General features: G+C 36.1%; 1 protein-coding gene across 1 annotated transcript; it reads left to right on the top strand.

The window, feature by feature from the left end:
• The first annotated feature begins 409 nt into the window (after nucleotides 1-409).
• Nucleotides 410-22,208, top strand: hs3st1l2 (heparan sulfate (glucosamine) 3-O-sulfotransferase 1-like 2). Its single transcript, XM_065250634.2, has 2 exons — nucleotides 410-776; nucleotides 20,533-22,208. Exon 2 carries the CDS (start codon nucleotides 20,655-20,657, stop codon nucleotides 21,564-21,566), a length of 912 nt encoding a protein of 303 aa, XP_065106706.2. The 5' UTR covers nucleotides 410-776; nucleotides 20,533-20,654; the 3' UTR covers nucleotides 21,567-22,208.
• The last annotated feature ends 2,002 nt before the right edge of the window (nucleotides 22,209-24,210 follow it).

The raw sequence follows: 24,210 nt of genomic DNA, 5'->3' as shown, positions 1-24,210 counted from the left end.
GCATCTGGAGATTAACAGACACGCCGAAGCAACGCTCTGCCCATCTATCTGTGCCCTGTGTGCTTGTGTGCCAGCACTCTAAGTTATTCATGATTTGGGGATTTTCTGGGGCAAATACATTCCAAAGCCCTCGTACAGAAAACAGTGCAACAGAAATAGGCTGTTTTGAACATGACATGTGAGGAGGGGAACATGACATTTGGAGATGGTGAAGAACAAGTGAATGTGTTTAAATCCGAGTCAATGAAACACAAATCAAACGTGTAGAGAGAGAGGGAGGGAGGATGAGATACTAGAGCGCTAGTACAAAAAGCAGGGAGGCTCGAGAGAGAAAGAAGTGAAGGGAGGGAGGAATTTCCCTGAGGGGCGACGTGTCTCTCTCTCTCTCTCTCTCTCTCTCTCACTCAATATGTTGTTCATTCAGTCGCTCACTTATACACAAACACACTCCATCCACACATGCTTGACAGACAGACGCAGTGTGTAGTCACTATCTTTTATTAATTCACTTTCTCTTTCTAACACACACACGCACACGTGCAGTTTATTTTGCAGCCTCTTACTCGCACACTTTCTCTGAATCTGAACAAAACTATGCTGCCTCAACTTTGAAACTGCTGTTATAGAGGAAGACACAGGAGAGAGAGAGTGACAATATCAAACACAAAGGGTTGCAGAGGTGCTGAGAGAATCACCCAAAAACTGGATCAATGAAATTCACCCAAAACATCACGAGGAAGCGCTCAGACGCACTGCAAGACTGAACCTAAGCTCAGGTGAGATCTCTTCCCTTTCTCTCTGTACAGTTTGCAGTGGTTATGTTTTATCTGTGGTTGCCAGATGTGTTCGGTAAGGGGAACTCTGGGGTCTTTGGCAGGTACTGTAAAAAGCTTGTGGTGTAAATGTGTTTGTAAGTCCTGTGTGGAGAAATTTAAGGCTTTGTTTAAACCAACACGAACTTTGAAACTCTGCTTAGGCTAGAATTGAAAAAGTCTCAGGATTTATGTGTTTGCCTACAGCATGTCAGATTTAAAATAAGGCTTAAGAAAAGCCATTTGGACTCTTTGGTACAAATAGTTGGACAGTAAAAAACCCCGACCTGACATGATCCAGTGTCTTAAAGATGCATAATTTTGTTCTTAGAAGAAATTTTTTTTTTCAGAATATAAACTAGGATCTCTTCTGTCTTTTGAAGAATGCTAAAGTCATTTTAAGTGAATTACTGGTTTTTACTGTACATAAAATCATCCTATAGGAACATTCTGTGAAAATATGACTGAGTAAGATTGAAATCTATGTGAAATCAAACTTTAATGCTCCTGAACTCATTAATAGATTAGGATTTTACAGACAGGGTCACAAATACAAACATCCAGATTACATTATATTAATTTTTTGTTCCATGAGATAAGAAATTTGTTGTGTGTATGAGCCATGGGACTAATATATTGTGTAATTCAAAATTGACTGTATCGAATCATACAGCATATGACTTCATGCTCGAAAATTATCAATGATTTATTGAGATATAATTGTGGAAAAGGTCAAAAAACAGGAAACAATCACAAGGGCATTGACAAAACTCTCTCTGTATATCCATTTGGCCATTGCCCTTGGCATGTGTTTCCCCTTAAATCGAAAACAGGATGGGATCTGAATCATTTCGAATGCTACATGGGAATCCTGATAGTGACCGGTGATAAGGTGAACCCGTGCTGGATCAGCACTGTGTGTATTTAAAGACTATGATATCTTTCTAAGCCAGAAAAATTGAAAATGGTCTGCTTGAAAGTAAAATAACTAAACTTTCATGTGCATAGGAGGATGCAAGTGAAAAAAGCTAAGTTATTTTCACCTTTAGGTCAAAACGGCACAAACCCAACCCGTTGGGATGTAATTTTACATATGCTGGGTGGCTTTAACCCATTGTTGGATCAAATATAAAAAAAAAATTGGGTTAATTTACCCATTGGCTGGGTTTGTCCTTTTTGTGTATTTACTATATTCGTTTACTGTACTAGAAAAGCATTACTATTAAACAAACACAGAACCCCAAAAGCTATAACTCACCCTTTAAACCAGACATAATAATTTGATAAGACTTGTGCTGACCCTAACCCTGAATTGATGATTGCTGGTTGCTATTAATGTTTTCCTGCACTAACAAGTATGTTGATCCAGAAACGTTTCCTAATTGGACACAGTGCTTTCCTTCACATAGACATATTGAGCTGTAGGCCAAATAATGATAAAAGAAACATTAGTCAATCTGGAAACAGTCAGCTCTTGACGGTGACTGTGAGGTCTGGCAAATGTCTGTCACCTCTGTGCGAGCAGTACTTGATGGAGGCATAAAAATATTGAAGCATTAGTGATAAAGGAAGACGTAAATAATAGATATCATATTTTATGAGCGCTCCTTTAAGTGCAATGAGCCATACAGGGGGAGAAAAGAAAGATAATGACAAATAATGAGAAAAAAGTCTTATAAAAAGGATAGCTCGTCTCCCTAAAGGAGGTTTTATTCACCCCTTGAACGCTGGACTGTTGGGTAGCTTAACTTGACTTTTTTGTACATTATGTTAACAATGATTTTATTTTTATGATTGAATTAAAATCTTAAAGATTTTGCTACTTCACTTTAGTATTATTATTATATTATATTAATACATCATTGTATTAGGAAATCATTTTAATACTTCCATGTACTTAACTTCTGGAAAAGATTCAAAGATATAGTATGGAATTGGAGTATTACTTATTTCTTTATTTTATTAGTAACAAAATTGTATACCTAGATATACTGTAGTTGTTGAATGTAGTATGGTCAAGGTCAAGTTTATTTAAATAGCCCTTTAAGACCAAAGTGCTGTACAACATGCAAAAAACAACATTTACATAAAGATACCACTAATTAGAAACAAGTAGTAAAATTAAGATAAAAGACATCATCGAAATGTAAAACAATATTTAAGACCAAGATTAATATCAAAATTATCCATAAGCCTGAGTATGGTCATAGTTTGGAATGGAGTGCTACTTATTAGATTATTATTTTATTATTCTTCATTATTCATAAAGCTTTTGTTGTTCTTCATTGCTTTTCTGTGTTTCAGTATTCTATGTAAAACTTTGGAATTGTGAAAAGCACTATAGAGTATAAATAAAATCAATTATAAACAGTACAGTAATTACTGTAGTATGCTGTATTATTTAGTATTTACTAGTGAATTAATAAACTGCAGTAAATACTGTATTATACTTTATTATTAAAAAAATACCATAGTATCTATATTTTACTAAAACGTACTACACTGTAAAAAATGCAGCACGAAGTTTAAACAACTTGGTTGTTTCCATTTAGCCTACTATTTTATGTTTTGGTTTAAAAGAGTTGACATAACTTATAAATTCAAGTTGAAATTGTTTAACTTCATTTTAAAGTAAAATATGTGTTGATTTGACAAAAATGCTAGGAATTCTTTACAGTGTATGGAACATTTTTATATGAGAATATATATTCAAATAATTGTATTTTTAACTTAAATGATTTCAGAAAATGCTTGATAGCTTATGAACTCTTGTTTTATAAAAAACGACCAAAACTGTAACTGTAATTTTAAACTATAGTAAACTTTAGCATACTGTAGTATATTACAGTAATTACCATAGTATGCAGTATTCTTTACTAGTGAAGTGATAAACTGAAGTAAATACTATATTATACTTTAATATTTACTATCAGGGTAAGGTTTAAAAACACCATAGTATACAGGAATTTTACTTTACAGTTAACTAGTAAATAACATGGAATTTTTTCCCCAAGAAATTGTATTTTTAACTTAAATTATTTAAGAAAATGCTTGATAGCTTATGAACTCTTGTTTTATAAAAAAAATGACCAATGAAACTGTAAATGTAATTTTAAACTGCAATAAACTGTAGCATACTGTAGTATATTACAGTAATTACCGTAGTATGCAGTATTCTTTAGTATCTACTAGTGAATTGATCAACTGAAGTAAATACTATATTATACTTTAATATTTACTATCAAGGTAAGGTTCAAAAACACTATAGTATACAGGAATTTTACTTTACAGTTAACTAGTAAATAACATGGAATTTTTTTCCCAAGAAATTTTATTTTTAACTTAAATTATTTAAGAAAATGCTTGATAGCTTATGAACTCTTGTTTTATAAAAAAAAATGACCAATGAAACTGTAAATGTAATTTTAAACTGCAATAAACTGTAGCATACTGTAGTATATTACAGTAATTACCGTAGTATGCAGTATTCTTTAGTATCTACTAGTGAATTGATAAACTGAAGTAAATACTATATTATACTTTAATATTTACTATCAGGGTAAGGTTCAAAAACACTATAGTATACAGGAATTTTACTTTACAGTTAACTAGTAAATAACATGGAATGTTTTTCCCAAGAAATTGTATTTTTAACTTAAATGATTTAAGAAAATGCTTGATAGATTATGAACTCTTGTTTTATAAAAAATGACCAATGAAACTGTAACTGTAATTTTAAACTGTAGTAAACTGTAGCATACTGTAGTATATTACAGTAATTACCATAGTATGCAGTATTCTTTAGTATCTAACTAGTGAATTATTAAACTGAAGTAAATTTTATATTATACTTTAATATTTACTATCAGGGTAAGGTTCAAAAACACTATAGTATACAGAAATTTTACTTTACAGTTTACTATAGTAAACAACATGGATTTTTTTCCACAAGAAATTGTATTTTTAACTTAAATGATTTAAGAAAATTTTGTTTTAGCCCATGAAGTTGTGCTGTTTTATGTACATATCATGACCAATGAAATTGTGGAAGGAAAATATCAAATAGATTTTAATTTGTAAAACATTTTTAAAAGTGGCTGTATGCCGGTTATGCCTTATAGCCATCTGGTTCACTCTCAGATATAAAAGGTACAAATGCTGTCACTGGGACGTTAAAAAACATACACATAGGTATACATTTGGCACCAGTATACTGCAGTATACCAAAAGTATACATTTATACATAGGGTGCATATTAGTACCTCAAAGGTGCATATATGCACCTTTGAGGTACTTATATGCACTCTATGTACAAATGTATACTTTTTGGAGGGGTGTCGTCTTAGTGACAGCTTTTGTACCTTTATTTCTGAGAGTGTTTACAGGCCTGTGGTAACACGGTTGCTTATTTGACTCACAAATTAACTGTAAACTGCAATTGCGATAACTATTTTTATACAAATGGTATAAGAATAGTTTTTCGGTTTAGTTCATAGATGACCTAAGTAACTCTATCTATCAGTGACTCACCTACCCAAGCAGGCTCATATTTCAAAAAAACACAGTTTCATTGAAACACAGTGATGGTATACTATACACCAATACAAACACACACCCACACACCGCGACTATATAGCGAAGGGAACAAAGTCTAAACTGGACAGCTTGGAAACCCCATTGATTGACAGATGGTACAAATCTGGTGTGCGCTTTTCTATTCTATTCAAACTGAATTTGAAATATGTACACATGTTGTGTCAGACAATTTGTCACAATGAAAGATCTGTAATATTTAAAATTTAAGGAACGGGAAAATGATATCAGCTTAGTTGGTCTTTCTCTAGGTTACATCACCTGACCTGACAGAGAAAACCTGTTGTAGGTCATCTTAGGCCAAATGTACACCTGGTATTAAGTCTCAGGTTATCTGATTACAAATGGTCAGGTGGGACAGATGGATGTTTACATACAGCAGTAACATGCATGCATTTGTTGCATCTACTGAGATTTTGACACATACATCACTCACTACATCAAAAGAGACAAAAATGAAAAAAAAAGAGTATAAAGAAGGAAAAAATAAATTCTGCACCCAATTTTTCCAAAAAAATGTAAGACGCCTGTTATATGAAGACATTACAAATGCAAAGTAGTCACATACATCTCCAAATGTGGATTCAGTGATATGTTTGTGTTTTGATGAGCCCTGTTTGTCAGCTGTCTCATTTTGTGTCTGTACCTTAAAACCCAGACATGGTGGCGGGTTTGATGAAGTCTACAGTCACAAACACTCCTTCACCATCAGGACCCCCTGCTACATGTTTAATGTCCCGTCTCCCCTTATCTAAAGCTAAAATGTGCTGCTCATAAGGATGAGACAAATGGTCACACTGTAGCAGATATGTACAACAGAACCCCCCCCTTTCTCTGCAAAATGTATAAAAACGAAACCTAAATCCTTTTGTTATGAGACTGATGTAATGAGACAAGGAAAAGTGTGCATGTAGGTGTTTGTGCACATGTAAGTGTGTGTGCTTTTGGATTTTTGCACTGGCTCTCATGGGTCAACAGCATTGAGAGTTTTAGTGTATTAAGATGACAGTCTACAGCTCTTTACCCAACCACACTCCCCTGCTGGACCACAACAGAAGAAAACCAGAGTAAAACACGTAACGACACAACACATCTGTACAGAATAACACACAACACAGGCAAACAAAATACAACATGTAACCACATCATGAGGCTCAGCACAAAAGCACACAGTAAAACACAACACAGCTCATTAGCACTGACGCAAGCACGTCCAAAGGGAAAAGAGGTTGCTTATTCAGAGCTTAACAGACTCAAGTTAGAGTCACATGAGATAACACTTTTTTTCAGATAACAAAATACTGTAGTATAGTTTAGTATTTACTATAGTAAACTGTAAATGATTATAATATTATTGTAGAATATTATATTAATTTGTTAATTTACAGTATTTTGTAGTATTACTACTGTAAATTTACTGTACAACACTATACTACACTCTCAGAAATAAAGGTACAAAAGCTGTCAGTGGGATGGTACCTTTTCAAAAAGTATTCATTTGTAACTAAAGAGTGCATAATAGTACCTCAAAAGGTATTGGGTAGACGGACGTTGGGTATTGACATCATTTTGACTTTGGGTTTTGACATCATTTTGACGTTGGGTTTTGACGTCAATTCGACATTGTGTTTTGACGTCTGATGAACGTTGGGTTTTGACATCAGTGTGACGTTGGGTTTTGACATCAGAGGGACGTTGGGTATTGACATCATTTTGACGTTGGGTTTTGACGTCAGATAGATGTTGGGTTTTGATCTTATTTTGTTGTTGGGTTTTGACGTCAATTCGACGTTGTGTTTTGACGTCTGATGAACGTTGAGTTTTGACATCAGTGTAACGTTGGGTTTTGATGTCAGATGGACGTTAGGTTTTGACGTCAGACGGACGTTGGGTTTTGACTTCAGACGGACGTTAGGTTTTGACATCATTATGACTTTGGGTTTTGAGGTCAATCTGACACTGAGTTTTGGGTTTTGACATAATTTTGTTGTTGGGTTCTGATGTCAATCTGACATTGGGTTTTGACGTCTGATGGACGTTGGTTTTTCACGTTGGATGGATGTTGGGTTTTGACGTCAGTATGACGTTGGGTTTTGTCGTCAGACAGACATTGGATTTTGACGTCTGATGGACGTTGGGTTTTAACATCAGACAGATGTAAGGTTTTGACGTCAGACAAAAATTGGGTTTTGACATAATTTTGACGTTGGGTTTTGATGTCAATTGGGTTTTAACATCAGACAGATGTAAGGTTTTGACGTCAGACAAACATTGGGTTTTGACATAATTTTGACGTTGGGTTTTGATGTCAATCAAACATTGGGTTTTAATGTCAGATGGATGTTGAGTTTTGACGTCAATATGACGTTGGGTTTTGTCGTCAGACAGACGTTGGGTTTTGTCGTCAGACAGACATTGGGTTTTGACATCAATCCGACATTGGGTTTTGATGTCTGATGGACGATGGGTTTTGACATCAGACGAACGTTGGGTTTTGACGTCAGATGGATGTTAAGTTTTAACGTCAGACAGACGTTAGATTTTGACGTGAGACAGGCATTGGGTTTTGACATCATTTTGACGTTGGGTTTTGATGTCAGACGGATGTTGGGTTTTGATGTCAGATGGACTTGGGTTTTGATCTCAGGCTGATGTAAGGAAATGATTTTCTTTTCCGATTGAAAATGGAACATCAGCTCAATGTTTTCCAACTAAAAGAAAGAAATTTCTGTTGGTCCACATTCTTTACGCACTGATACACCAAGATTTAATATTAGAATAAGATCTGAGTAATTCACACATGATCATTCTGAAAATAATAAATACAGAATTCCAGTGCTACCATTGGGGCCCATCTTCATGATCTTGCCTAGGGCTTCACAACCCCACGAGCCGGCCCTGATTCCCCTATATGTGAAATACCAACACAAGCCTGCAAACAGCAAAACAGATAAATAACCTGTTCTCCAAACAACAATCTTATTCCACAGCCCACTCCCAAAAGTCCAACAAAGTCTAACATAACACAGCAGGGTTCAACAGAGTTCCCTCCACACACACACAGCACACCACTGTTCCTTCGCACAATATAAAAGAACAAAAACACCAGCCAGTGATGCAGAAAAATCCCTCTATTGCACAATGCCTTTTCCACTGAAAGCATATCCATAAGCGAAAGATATAGCTGTGCGCACAGGGCCCTTTCAGAGCGTGAGGGTTGAAGCTTTGCAGAGATGATGTTTTTCACTGTTGTTTTAATGCGAGGGGATTTGTGGATGAATCCAAAGCAACAACCTGGCGTGGAAATGCAGGCACAAGAGAAGACAAAGAGCAGAACCAAAGACATTACTGCTGAGGTTTCACTGCGGCTCAAAAACAGCACGCACGCACCCGCCCCGAACACAGAGCAAACCACCTGCTCTGAGACTGACAGCTCCATTCATCTGACCCGCTAAACAGCATTTTCTTTCCAGGGATTAATTGCCAATTGCAAGGCAAATCTGGAAAAACACTTTTTGGGGTTAAGTTCATTCTCACCCTCTCGCTGTTTGTTTTGTAGAAACACTCTCCATCTATCGGTCCGTTTGAAGATTCGCCAGACAAAAGATAATGAGCATGTGAAAATCACCCGTTTTGGACTGGTGGCTCTTATAGCTTACCGCAAGCTGGTTAATATATTTCATACCTACTGCAAAACGCTTTTCTTTCTTTAAAGCCATATAAACTATTAAAGGGATGGTTCACCCTTGTATCATTGCAGATCTGGAAGACTTTCTTTTCTATAAAACTGAAAAATCTAGCATGTCAAGCCTGAATGTGCAGAAGTTGCAACAGGGATTGAAAGATGTTTTGTGTAACTTATCGAAGGATCTCTTAAAAGAAATCCAATATAATATACATAAATATATTATCAGTGGTGTATAAGACCTTACATAATGAACTCTATTGTTTTTATTACCTTAGAATGAGCCGTTTTTATCAACATACACGCGGGTCCCCTAACATGGAAGTGGCCTGTCAAATTTCTACAGTAGCCCTAAATGTACAAACTTTTCTACAGAGTGTGTTTCGTCCCTATGTTGTCTCAGATCACAACGACATGTTTGTCCTTTGGCGGCTACCTATGCGTTTCAAAATTGAAGGGTGAGCTGTTGGTTGCAATATCACAAACTTCTTGTCAGGTCTCAATGGTGGAGTTTAGTTGTATTTAGTTGCCATCCATATGTCCTCCTGCATCCACAGCATACCATCGCCTCTAAATGCTTATTTCCCTCCAAAACCATACTGATGCTGTCCACACGCACACATACACGCACACAGTACACAGATTGGTTCACCCCGTGGTGAAAGAGCTAACAAGACTCATTTGACATGAACTACTAACTCAATCCCTTCCCCCTGTGGCATAGTCCAGATTGTTAATCACTTAATGATTTGCTTGTCATACCGAATCGGAAAATGAGGTTTTGATAGCGCCAAAGCTGTATGCTCGCAATAATAATTACAGTTAGTACTGTATATACTGTACAGTATGTGGGAGATTTTTCAATTAGGGCAAATGGTCTGTCCACTAAGGTGATTTTTTTTTAAATGCTTAAAAGAAAGTTTCCACTGGCTTTAAACATTTTGTGTCTTTGGAAATTTTAGTTTCTGTTATATATCATTTATATACTGTGCACAGATGTGCTATAAAATTATCTTTTTTAAGCTTTTTAACTTTTTCCTTTAAAGCACATACAAACATGAACATTACAAATATTATAAAAAAATCCACATTTGAGATAAAAACCTCAATACTGTAGAAAAAGAGTAAATTGAAAGAGATTTAGTGGCTACATGGATTATTATAATCATAAATGACACTCATATGTGACACTGTCTGTGAAATTAAGGCTAAAGTCTTATAATCTGAATATAAGATTAGCAGCATTAAAGTTTGATTTTAGTCAATGATTTCACATTGATTATTGAAATGGCCTTACTCAGTTAGTATTAAAGATATCAAGGTTATCTAATTTTGGTAAAAATGTGTTTTCTATACCAAGAAAGTGACAAGATGAAAAACACCTTTTTTTCGTTACAAACTTTCGCATAGCATCTTTAGGTAATAATAACATAAAAATTCAAATCCATAATTTGATTTTCAAAGATTTATTATAAAACTGGAAAGTTTTTTTTTTCAAAATGTTATAAATCTACTGCATCAGTATATAAATGTGCATTCATCTTTGCCATGTTATATTCATTAAGTTGACTAGTGGTATAGACGGTTTCAGCAGTAACAACATAAACAAGCGGCTGTCATGGTCCGCACGTAACTTCCGGTAAACTCAGCTAAGAATAAATAACAACAAAGTTCTTTAAACGTAGTTTATTTATATAAACACAAAAACAACAACACATAGATTACCTAGGACAGTGGTTTTCAAACTGGGGGCCGGGGCCCCCTGGGGGGCTGCGAGATGGTGCCAGGGGGGCCCCAGTTTTATGACATTTTATAAAATACATTAATTTATCATGAATTCTGTGTAATTAAACCTAAAAAATAATAAGCCAACTAACCAACAGCACTACTAGGTATACTTTTATATGTTTTGTTTAATTAAAATATATAATTTTAAAAAATTTCTTTCGGGGGCCGCGAAAAAATGCACTGTACACAAGAGTGGCAGCACGCTGAAAAAGTTTGGGAATCACTGACCTAGGAAACCAAAACATTTGTTATTTTCGACGAGGCATTTGTTCAAGAGATCAGTTTAGCAACTAGTCAGACCATTAAAAAAAAAACGAAACCAGAAGTAAAGTTCGGATCCAGACGTGTATCGCGTTAGCGATGAAACCATCTATACACTGATTAAAAAATAAACATTAAAGCCATTAATCAAAAAACTTTTTTTTGCAGTCATCCTTTGGATGACGTCGTCGCTGAACTTTTTTGACAGCGATCAGCTGTAAAATGTTTTTGTCCTGCACGATTTTCGTTGACTTCGCGTAAAATACTGGAAAGTTTTCATAAGATCCTCTGGGGTCAATGTGTTAGCGTGACAAAAGCTTGATGCTGTCGTGTGAGAACAAGCAACAGCCGGCATTTTTTCCTTCGCACAAATACCTGTCACATAAATTATTCGATTTTGATGGCTAACGTTTCTTTCCCGTCACAAAAAACACCACAGGTTTATCAATGCCATCAAAAGTATTATTTTGTATAGTTTTGTATTGTAATAGTTTGTTTGTTGATCAGTTCAAAGTACATGAGGAAAACTAGGATTCTGTCCGTGTGTATTCGAAGCGCCACCATTATTGTTTACAATGCGTGGAATGGTGCGCTGTGATTTGTTGAGCGGATTTATTGCATTCTGCAGAAAAGGAGGAGTGGCGTTTATCGCGTTTTGAGGAAAAGGGGAGAAAAGAATAATAGAATAACACGGCAGATAGCGGATTTTGCATAAAATTAAGAATTTACTTTTTAATACTGACCAGATACAATATTGATTTGGCAGTAACTTTTTTTTTTAATGGTGTTTATCACGTTTTGGAACCAAACTCTTCATATGTTCACGGAATGTTAAATGATTTTATGCAGAAAACAGTAAATCACAAAAATGACTTAAGCTGCGTTTTCACAGACTGGGTCACAAATGATTGGAAACTAAAAAAATTCACACAGTTTTTATTTACAGTATTGAATTTTTCTTACAACACAGAGTGGTGTCTAAACCTGACCAGACTCATTTGCATGCCGGTTATTTGCCAATAATATTGCCATGCTCTCCATGCCAACAACCTCTTTAATTAGAGCAAAGCCCCCCCACACACATATCCCCCACCCCCCCTGCTGGTACCACACAACCCCGCCCCACCATGACACACTCGCACACACTGCTCATTTTCAATTTGAGGAACATGCAGACTAAAGGGGCCTGTAGAGTGTGTTATTCGATTGACCCAGATCCTCAAGTGCAAATGAGAGAGAGAGAGACACACAGAGAGAGAGATAGGGAGGGACGGATGATGGGAAGAGATGGAACTAAGAGTGAGAGACTGGTAGGGAGAGGGGGGAAGCATCATGAAGAAACTAATTTGAGGCTCGGCGGGGCGTCCGTGTGCTAAAAACCGAGCGCATTTACTGAAGGTCGGCGTCTATTGGCCAGATTGAAGCAGATCTTATGGTAGCATAGAGAGAGACACTTTTCATGCATTTGTGCCTGTTTCTTTCAGTCTGACGACAGAGGCAATCAGATCCTCTCAGACGCTGTTAAATCCTCTCATTCATACTCCATTTGCATTCATATAAGAGGAGGACTTGGCGAAAGCTTTAAAGTCGCCTGGCCTTTTCTTTGTAATAAGGCTTAAAAATTGCATGTGAGTCACCTGTTGGGAAACAGACCCTAACACATAGGTTTCATTCATTAATGTTCAATGCTAAAGTATTTGTATTTTGATCAAATGTCTAATAAAGATGAAATCACAAATATATGGCCTGATCTTCTTTGCAATCTGTAGACAAAATGAAACCAGCAGGACACTAAATCTTAAGGAAGTACAAATCCTGACAAAGACACTATTTATTTTTAAGAGTGCATCTGTACTTTTGTGCTCATGTGGGTAGCATATGTGTCCTTTTTCCTTCCTGTTCATTCTTCTCTAATGTACCTTCAAGGGCTTAAAAATATTTGGTTGTTTTTAACCCAAGGCTGGGTACATACATTGTGTAATAAACAAACATGTGCTGGGTTGTTGTTACCCAACCATGGGTTGAAACAATCCAGCATTTGGGTTAAATCATAGGTTGATTTATAACCTAACATGTGTTTTGTCCAATATTTACTCAGCCTTGGGTGAAAAACAACCAAGCATTTTTTTGAGTGCATGGTTTATTATTAGACTAGTCTGTGGGTCAATACTTCATATAAACAAAATACAGTACGAAGCGCAGCTTTGACTGTCTTTGCTGTTTCTAGCAAGTCCAACTCTACGATAAATGAGCGTGAGTGTGAAGGATATCTGTGCAGCTGAGATGATTTAATCCAGAGTCGCAAGTTTGCAACTCTGCTTACATTATCATGAACAAAGCAAAAAAGTTCCCAAGGCATCGTTTTTGGCTGTGGGAGACACTTAATTAGTTCACAAGAATTCTGTTTATAAAGCACTTTGTGAAAGAAAACCACTTCAGCTCTTTATTTTCATTCGTGAGTATTTCAAAATATGTTGGTCATTACAAGTTATTATATAGAATAAATGGCACACTGGGGTGCATTTATTGCTGTACCCGCACTGTCAGAAAAATTGTCAAAAAATGGTCCCGAGCTGTCACTGGGGCGTTATCATTTTTAAAAGTACACATTTGTAAACAAGATTTTATAAGTTTACATTTTTGCATTTGGCTGCCGCCTTTATCCAAAGGGACTTACTTACATTGGATTAAAACCTACACAGTCTCACAAAATGATGTACCTATAGTCACAATATATTTTTTTCTTTTTCGTGATAGTGTCACGAATTTGTGTCATTATCACATATTTGTTACTCAACTGCTTTTTCCTATTTTCAAACCATTTTCGCTTCGGTTTAGGGTTAGATTTGGTGTTTGCATTAGGATGTCACTTTAAGTATTGGTTTATACTGTTTTTTCAGAATTTTTAAAAATATTTTCTAAATTTTAAACAATTGTTGCCTGGCGTTAGGATTAGAGTTGGGTTTGGTAAGGATGTCATTAAATCTAACCGTAAACCGAAGCGAAAATAGTAAGAAATTAGGACAAAACAGTTGAGTAACCAATACGTGACAATGACACATAAACGGAAATTTGTGATATGATCACGAAAAAACAGGGAAATTCAAGAATAAGAAAATTATGTGACAATAGGTACGTAATTTCGTGTAACTGGGCTGATTAAAACACATACATTTTTATCACTATAACCCCATTCACACAGCACTTTGGTCCCAGAAAATTTCTGTAAAAATGGCAGAGAGGCTTCTGTGTGAACACAAACATGTCCCATAAATGTTCTGGGATCACTCCAGTAAAGAGGACCTAGTAATATTGCTGTAACATTCATGGAAAGCATTCTGCGTGAACAAAACAGAAACAATTCCGTAAGGTGTGTGCCGTAGTGAGGGCGCGGGTGCAGGAATATCAATTTTTTCGGCGTAAGTTTGGTAATCACATCACATCGAAGTAACATAACATTTACTTATTTGTGTTAGCTGGGATGGTTCAGCTCTTTGACAAAGGGATTTAAAAGCAAAATGTGTGTCTTTGTGGGATCTTTACCGTATGCGTGTGAATGCCCAGATTCGGAAAATCACTGGCAGTGTGAATGAACCAAAAATCAAATGATCAGAACGAATCCCAGAAACATTTTCTGTGTATTTTCCGTAATCTATGTGTGAAAAGTGTGTTCCCTGGGTTCGAAACATTACCTTTTATGTTAATAATGCAATGCTCTACCACCAAACTATACAGGAGCACAATAATAGTATAGAACTGCAGGTACATATACATTGGTACTAAAGAGTGCATATTAGTACCTCAAAGGTACATAATGGTACCAAATTTATACATATCTGTACCTAAATGGTACATTTTAGGAGTGTCAGGACAGGTTTTTGACAATGCATGCATTGAATAAGCGTTGCTGAAGTCTTGTGGTTCACAGACCCAACACATCCACTATAATACAGGGTATAATATGTGATGGGAACAAAAGGAAATCCTGCTGTACTAAAACTCAAGCAGTCGTAGTTCAATAATCTTTTTTTATCTAAGATACACAAAAGAAAGGTGACTAATGTGCATTGGTCATGCCTGTCCACCCTGGACAGGCAGTCCTTTGATCTCCATCCCTGCAGATCCTTTACTATCTTTCCTGATAGGCCAATACTTATCTAGGGCATACATGTATTCAAAAGTGTCTGTATGAGTGTGTTATGTGTGGACATAATTGTGAGTTTGTTGGGTGCATACAGTACAAGCGAGAATAAGTTTGTACAAAGCTGAGGAGATTGCATGTAAAAATGTGTAAAAGAATCAACAGAGGTTCTTGTGCGTTTATGTGTCACTGGGTTCTCTATTGGTGTGCGGTGGCATTCAGGAAAGAGGATTATATAGCACCATTTGAGGTGACGGTGAATGGAGCGTATATATGGGGATGTTTTTTGTTCTCAGCTAGAAAATGTATGTGTGCGTGTGTGTGAGAGAGAGACTGGCTTTGTTTGCTTAAAGAACTGAAAGTCTGACTCAGTCGGTAGGTCTGTGAATCCCTGATAAAGATGAAAACATGTCGTGGATGCTTGGTAAATAAAGATCATTCCGAAACCAAAAACCCCACAGGGTATCTATTATGGGCGTTTTCTATGTAGTAAGAGGACCAAAACCTTCGTTAACAATTTTCGAGGTAAAAATCAACATTACAAAAATAAATCAAAATATATATATATATTGCAAAACATAACCAATTTTTCTAAAGTGACACTGTCTAAGAGCAGATAAAAGTTAAAAGAGAGGCATGATTTCGTTTCGATGTTCAAGGCATTCTTATTTGTATCCAACTTTTCTCAGCACCGATGTTATCAAAGCAGTTTTAACAAAATTGTGTCCCAATGGCCTTGGAGTCCATGATGATGTCTGTTTAGTTTTAAGGCCCCCAGTGAACAAGCCAAGGGCAAGAAACGAAAAACTCCACAGTTGATTATTACCCTGTCAATGCAAAAATGCCCACTTATCCCAAACTATCAATAATGCCCGCCTACTGTATGTTCGCCGACAATCCAAAAGTTCATCTGGGGGTAACACTGGTGGAAACTGATGGACTAATTGCAAAGTAAACAACTCACCCGCTCATTACCACTTCTGAAAATGGAAAATAGCATTCAAAGCTTTAAAATATATTCTGTCAAAATCCATTCTGCTACATTTGAATGCCCCACTGAAAATGTGCCTTGTTTAATGTGCCACTTACATTTTTGTATAAATTTGACATTTCGTGATATACTTTCAGCAAGCCACTATGCGAAACCGCAAATGTATATAGCATATTAAGCTAGTGAGGCAGAGAACCTTCGTGCTCACGGTGACGATGCTGATTAAGAATGACCTGCCATGCGTCCATTATAATTATTTTCTCTTTTAAATAATTTCCAGTCTCATCTAAAAAAAAAAGACCAAAGACACAAAATACTCATGCAAATCAGCTATCAAAACAACACTGTAACAGAAAAAGCAACATTTGTTTTAAACCAACATACAGTATATGTTTATGTTAGTTTAACTTAAAAAATTAAGTCTAACAATTTCAACTTGATTTTATAAGTAATAACTTTTTTTAAGCCAAAACTTAAAATAGTAGGTTAAATTGACTTGCACAACTATGTTGTTTAAACTACATGCTGCATATTCTTTACAGTATATGTCACTCAAACCAAAATTAAAATAATCTTTACAAGTTCATAGTACCTCAGATTTATATGTTAGTACCTCAAAGGTACATATTAGTACCTCATATGTACATATTAGTACCTCAAATGTACATAGTTCCCTTTAAATGTACATGTTAGTACTAAAATGTACATATTAGTACCTCAAAATAACATGTTAGTACCTCAAAGGTACATATTAGTACCTCAAATGTACATGTTAGTACCTCAGATGTGCATATTAGTACCTTAAATGTACATATTAGTACCTCAAATGTACATAGTTCTCTTTAAATGTACATGTTAGTCCTAGCACTAGCACCTCAAATGTACATATTAGCATACAGTTTAAGTACCTAAAATGCACATTAGTACATATAAGTAGTACCTCAACTGTACATATTAGTACCTCAACTGTACATATTAGTACCTCAACTGTACATATTAGTACCTCAACTGTACATATTAGTACCTCAACTGCACATATTAGTACCTCAAATGTACATTTTAGTACCTCAAATGTACATTTTAGTACCTCAAATGTACATTTTAGTACCTCAAATGTACATTTTAGTACCTCAAAGGTACCTATAATAAGCACCTCAAATGTACATGTTAGTACCTCAAATGTACATAGAGCCCCTTAAATGTAAATGTTAGTAACTGAAAGGTACACTAGCACCTCAAATGTACATATTAGCCCCTCAAGGGTACATACAGTTTAAGTACCTAAAATGTACATTAGTACCTCAAAGGTACATATAAGTAGTACCTTAAATTTACATTTGTTCATCAAATGTACATTTGTACCTCAAATGTACATATTAGTACCTCAAATGCACCTCAAATGTACATGTTAGTACCTCAAAAGGACATATTAGCACCTCAAGGGTACATACAGTACCTCAAATTTATATTAGTTCATCAAATGTACATTTGTACCTCAAATGTACATATTAGTACCTCAAATGCACCTCAAATGTACATATCAGTACCTCAAATGCACCTCAAATGTACATATCAGTACCTCAAATGTACATGTAAGTACTAAAAGTTACATGTTAGAAACTCAAAAGTACATATAAGTACATTAAAAGGACATATTAGTACCTTAAAAAGACATGTACCTCAAAGGTACATTTGTACCTCAAAGGTATAAGCACCTCAAATGTACATGTAAGTACTAAAAGGTACATGGTAATTAGTACTTTAAAAGTACATGTTAGTACCTTAAAATGACATGTTAGTACCTCAAAGGTACATATTAGTACCTCAAATGTACATAGTTACCTTTAAAAGTATATGTTAGTACCTGAAAGGTACACTAGCAGCTCAAATGTACATAGTACATTTTTAAATACCTAAAAGTACATTAGTTCCTCGAAGGTACATATATGTAGTACCTCAAATGTACATTAGTTTGTCAAATGTACATTAGTACCACAAATGTACATATTAGTACCACAAATGTACACATTAGTCCCTCAAATTTACATTCATCTTTGTCCCAAATGGTATATATTAGATCCTTTTTAAAGGGTACTGCCCCAGCAGCAATTTTGAGCATTGTTTACAGCGTACAATAGTACACAATGATTAACTGTTCATGTGCACAACACAATAGGAAGCATAACCGAAGTAAATAACAATTATGTGTTAGTTATTTTATGAGATTTTCTTTTATTTGTGAAAAGAAATAACACACTTTATAGACAAAGCAACCCAATGAATCAAATCGGCATATTCAAAGTATTAAAGCCGTGAGATGGGGGAATAAAGTGGGAGACATTAGACAGACACTCAGGCTCGTAATGGCAGAGTTTATGAGGCTTAGCGATAAGGACGATGATGACGCGCAGGAGTGGCAAGGCCACAGGGCTCGACACGTTTACTCCCGGCTGTGTAATTATACAGCGAACACAGCAACACCACAGCTCATTTACAAAGGCTGCATGCTCCAGCAAATTAATAACCCGTGACTCAGACCGCAGCAGGGTAAGATAACATGACAACTGTGAGGTGACTAAACACGGCAGCCAAGTGTGACATTTTTAAAAGAGTATAGAGGTCAGGAATGGTGTGTTTACCGTTTGAGCGTCCCATGTTCAGCAGAGGGGAATAAAATTTCCTCAAGTGGCCAATTGTCGTGATGAGCCACTTAAATCTGTAACATTGTTTTGATTTCCTGGTCTGTTTAACAGTGTTCAGTTGTTTAAAAGTTATAGACGCTTCGGATCTTTCACGTGGGATTTCTACATGCTCAGTTTTATTTCAGGCAGTAATTCGGACATTAATTTTGCAGAAGATGTTTAATCATAAATTGCTTTGGTGGAACCACTAAAAACACAAACAGAATCACTTGTGGATAGCAATTTCAGACCAATTGCAAAATTGTCACTTTGAAGTGTGCTATAAAAATTTTAAAATATAACTAAAACCTATTTATTTAGTAATAAAATAGCTTCATTCCAAATGAATAACAAAAATCTGTACAAGCCTAATGTAGTGGGCATTTCTCAATAGTTGTTTAATATAAAATACAACAGATTCAAGAAGAGATTTTAAATGATTAGTCTTTAAGTTTCTTATTAAAAAAATCCAGATAATTTACTCACCACCATGTCATCCAAAATTTTGATGTCTTTCTTTGTTCAGTCGAGAAGAAATTATGTTTTTTGAGGAAAACATTCCAGGATTTTTCTCATTTTAATGGACTTTAATGGACCCCAACACTTAACAGTTTTAATGCAGTTTAAAATGGACTCTAAACAATCTCAAACGAGGCATAAGAGTCTTATCTACTGAAACGACTGTCATTTTTGGCAAGAAAAAAAATGCACTTTTAAACACAAAGGGTAAAAGGCATTTTATATATATATATATATATACAATCTAAAAATGCTGGGTTATTTTCAAGTCTATGTTACTTTTGTGAATACTTATTGAATAAAAAATTAAGATTTATGTGGTTTTAAATGTATGCTTTTTGCAAACGTTTATGCAAAGCGACTTACAGTGCATTCAGTGTATGCATTCTTCGGGGATCATACATAATGATACAAAAATGTAAAGATTTAATGCATGGTATGTCCCTTGGAATAAAAGCATCGGCCAAATGCATAAATGTAAATGTAAAGTAAATGCCTTCCCTGGAAATAAAATCTATAGCCTTCAACGTTTGCTCTTCTTATATAATTTGCCACATATTTTTGCAATTACTTTGAAAAATTAACGTTGAGCTGCTATGAAGCTGCTGTGAAATACTTTTATTGTTATAAAGAATAAGACAACTTAAATGTGAAATTCACAATGCATTATTGGCATCACTGGGACTTACATGGAGCTCTGAGCTTGTTCCAATAGTGCCCGCTGGAGGGCAAAAGGGAGCACTGGGAATGGGATTGTGGAAAATTTCCCCATAGAGATTTCTAAGGCACTATTGGTCATGAATGTTTAATGTGTTTTTCCTCTGTTTTAATAAATCTGATAATTAAATCTTACTTGAAGAAGTGAACTCCTCATGCTCCGCTGTTGTTGTTTTTTTGCATGTGACATTTTTAATTTAGTACATTTTATGACAATAAAAAAATGTATCTCTATAATTAATTCTATGAATAAAGTAATACTTTCTAAGCTCTTTACTATTTTTATTTTCTTTATTTTTCTTTTTTTACAAAATTACAAAATTTTCCTATTCTTTTTTTTTCAGAAATCAACTGCACTGAGCTGTAACGCTGCAAAAATCAACAGCTGCGGTGCGTGTGATCTCCAGCTGTGTGTGTTTGTTTTTGTGCATCCGTGTGCTGCCCTTGAACTGACTGGACTGACGCCATGTTGTGGACACTCATCCTGGCTTTGATCCTCTTGCTACTGCTCCAAGCTCAGCTACTTGTTTGTCTACACGAACTCCGTGCCTCTCTAACCTCTATCACTTCAGCGACCACTTCTGGAACCTCTACCACCACTGCCCTGCAACGTCTGCCGGGAGCCATCATCATCGGTGTCCGCAAGGGAGGCACCAGGGCCCTTCTGGAGATGCTCAACCTCCACCCAGATGTTGAGGTAGCAAAAAACGAGGTCCATTACTTTAACGTGGACGAAAACTTTAGTAAAGGTTTAGATTGGTACCGTGCCCAGATGCCTCTCACCCTCCCCGGGCAGCTGACAGTGGAAAAGACCCCTGGCTACTTTACAGCACCACCTGCCCCAAGAAGGATATGGGCCATGAATCCAGCTATGAAACTGCTGCTGATTGTTCGTGACCCGGCTGAGAGACTCGTCTCAGACTATACACAGGTTCTGCACAACCGACTTCAGCAGAATAAGCCATATCAACCACTGGAAGATCTGTTACTATCACAAGAACATATCAACCCTAACTACAAAGCCCTTAAACGAAGCTTCTACTACCAGCACCTGGCCAGATGGTTGGAGCTTTTTCCCAGGGAGCAAATCCACATAGTGGATGGAGAGGCTCTGATCCAGGATCCTTTTCCCGAGCTGCAGAAGGCTGAGAGATTTTTGGACCTTCCACCTCAGATAAAGCCAAATAATTTCTATTTCAATGCCACAAAGGGCTTTTATTGTATGCTGTCGGCTGGACATGACAAGTGCCTGGATGAGTCGAAGGGAAGGCCACACGCTCCGCTCAGTAACGACGCATTTCAGAAGCTCTGCCGCTATCTGAGAGTTCCAAACCAAATATTTTTCAGAATGGTGGGGCAGAAGTTTAACTGGTGCTAAAGCCTGCCAAACATGATTGACGGCTCTAAAATAGACTGAGAATGGGATTCAAACTATTATTGGCAACCCAGTTTTGTTAATATATTATGTTGCCATAGAGAAATCTGGTTCAAGACTGGATAACCAGATTGCTTGAAGGGTAAACTTACTGTAGGCTATAACAAATATCTATATCTACAGTTTGTCTTCTATGGAAAACTGAATAGATCTACACGACTTCAAGTGCTGTCAACATGCACGTCATTTTTAAAAGTCTGACCCATAGGTTTACTATCACTTACTGTAATACTGAGGTTGAAACCTTTTCATTCGGTAAATAGACTTGAAAACTCAAATAGTGGACAAAATGTGGATAGACTTAAAGTTTTGCATAATATAAGGAAAAATGAAAAAAGTGGTACTTGGAAGGTTTTAACAAAAATACTGCTTTGTCAGCTGTAATTACTGTAGGCTAGTTTAAGCATTTAATTCTCATGTTTAATATACTAATTTGTACTCGAATGTTTATTTTCATTTTTGAATAGAAATGTCTATTTTTTAAATTAAATGTTTCTTTAATTGAATGAGATATTTCATATTGTCATATGTTAATGCACTACAAAATTCTGTTTTTCTATTCAATAAATATATGTACATAAATCACCTCACATCTTTTTGTCTCTAACACACTGACATTTTCTAATTTACATAGCAAAATGTATTAGAAATATGTGCATATCTAGCAACAGATGTATATGTTAGTGAGAGAGAGAGAGAGAGAGAGAGAGAGAGAGAGAGAGAGAGAGAGAGAGAGAGAGAGAGAGAGAGAGAGAGAGAGAGAGAGAGAGAGAGAGTAAATAAGTGTGCAACTTACTGGTAGGCCAGGCTCTGTCGATGCCACTGTAACTGGGCTCTCAAGTCTCGCGCATTCACCGTGAGACACGCGCATTTCAGCCAGTTCACATAACATGTTGATAACTTTTTCTTCTAAAAATAATAGACGAGGCTCAGACATACATACTCATGGAAGTTCGATGCCGAGTTCATGTCTCAAGTTTTTAGGTGTGCTCAACTTAACACAATGCTGCTAGAACAGACGTCATGCAGATGACGTCAAAGTACCGCGAGAACGATTCTAAAAATCATATTGAGTCATGGCCCTCGCGCTACTCTGATGTCATACACGTGGATGCGTGGCGCCCGCACGGAGTGAAAGTTGGAAGAGCGAGATGCGCCGTCTCTCGCTGAATACGTTAAGTAAATAACACATGTTTTGAACTATAGCCAAATTCGTGCTAAATTATAATGGATTCAATCAAAACTCCCCAACTGCTTTGCACCAAGAAGCTTAATGCCACCTAAAAGGAAAAGTATTAGACGAGACTTCCTGAAATTAATGAAAGGACACTGTCATTAAGGCATCAAAGTGTGCAAAAACACAACACTCAAGCTGAAATGTGACTCTCTCTCTCTCCCTCTCTCACACGCACGCACGCCCGTGGTTCAGATTTTATTTCAAGTTAATACATTTGCATTTTTAACCATATAAAACATTTTTTTTAAAATTTGGATTATTTTGTCTGTCTTTTATCAGGCGTACAAATTGTTATAATTTCTTTTTGTGCTAAGTAAAATTAAACTGCTAGCAAAAACTTGAGAATTGGATGGGGCGAGGGGGCCTCTGCAAATACCTGAGTGGCTACTCCCCTTAACAGATGTAATCTTACTACAAATTTTTGATAACATTTAAGAGCACCAAGCGTTGATCGATAAAGCACAGTGAGAACATTTTGTTGACAACTTTCATTTAAAATACGTAAAGAATTTAACCTACAGGCTTTAAAGGTAGGAGTCTGTAGATGTTGTTTACACGCATGTCCAGTAGATGGCAGTGTTTCATTTGTTATCGATCATTGAAACAAGTTTATTACTACGGAGCCCTTCTCATGACATGGTAAAACTTTTTTTTTAAATCGTGGCCACGAATTAGCAATTCGTTACCACGAATTAGTAAATCGTGCGCACGTTTTAGTAATTCGTTCCCTCATTTAAGCTAAATCGTGCGCACGATTTAGTAATTTGTTCCCTCGTTTAAGCTAAATCGTGTGCACGTTTTAGTAATTTGTTCCCTCATTAAGTTAAATCGTGCCCACATTTTATTAACTCGTTCCCTCGATTAAGTTAAATCGTGCCCACGTTTTATGAATAAGTGCCCAGAATTTCATTTAAACCATCGGAATAGTGACGCTTATCGCAGCTCAATGCATTAGGGGTGACCCCGAATAGTCGAAGATTCGATGCATCGATAGGAGAAGCCTGATTCGACTACCAATCTCACAGTCCAATCGTCGCAGATGTGTTATGAAATGAGGATCATTCAATTTTAGCCGTATATGGGTTCACACATTATCTGATTTCACATATAACAGCTTTCTCACAATATATTAATATACAGCATATTATTATAATGCTGCAAATAATATGTGAAGTAACAGCTTTCAATAAATATTTTTAAAATGCGTTAATAAATCCAACATCCCCTGTGACCGGGCTACACGGAGGTTTCTTAGTTAATAAAACATTGCCTCTTTGTTTCTACATTTAAAAGACAAAGCTGGCAATTATATTATGGCTATAGATTTCTATTCTTTCAATAATTTATTTT

Source organism: Paramisgurnus dabryanus, chromosome 5 (assembly GCF_030506205.2).
Source record: "Paramisgurnus dabryanus chromosome 5, PD_genome_1.1, whole genome shotgun sequence".
Classification (NCBI taxonomy): domain Eukaryota; kingdom Metazoa; phylum Chordata; class Actinopteri; order Cypriniformes; family Cobitidae; genus Paramisgurnus; species Paramisgurnus dabryanus.
The sequence above is the reverse complement of the archived record's forward strand: the minus strand, read 5'-3'. Positions and strand labels throughout refer to the sequence as shown.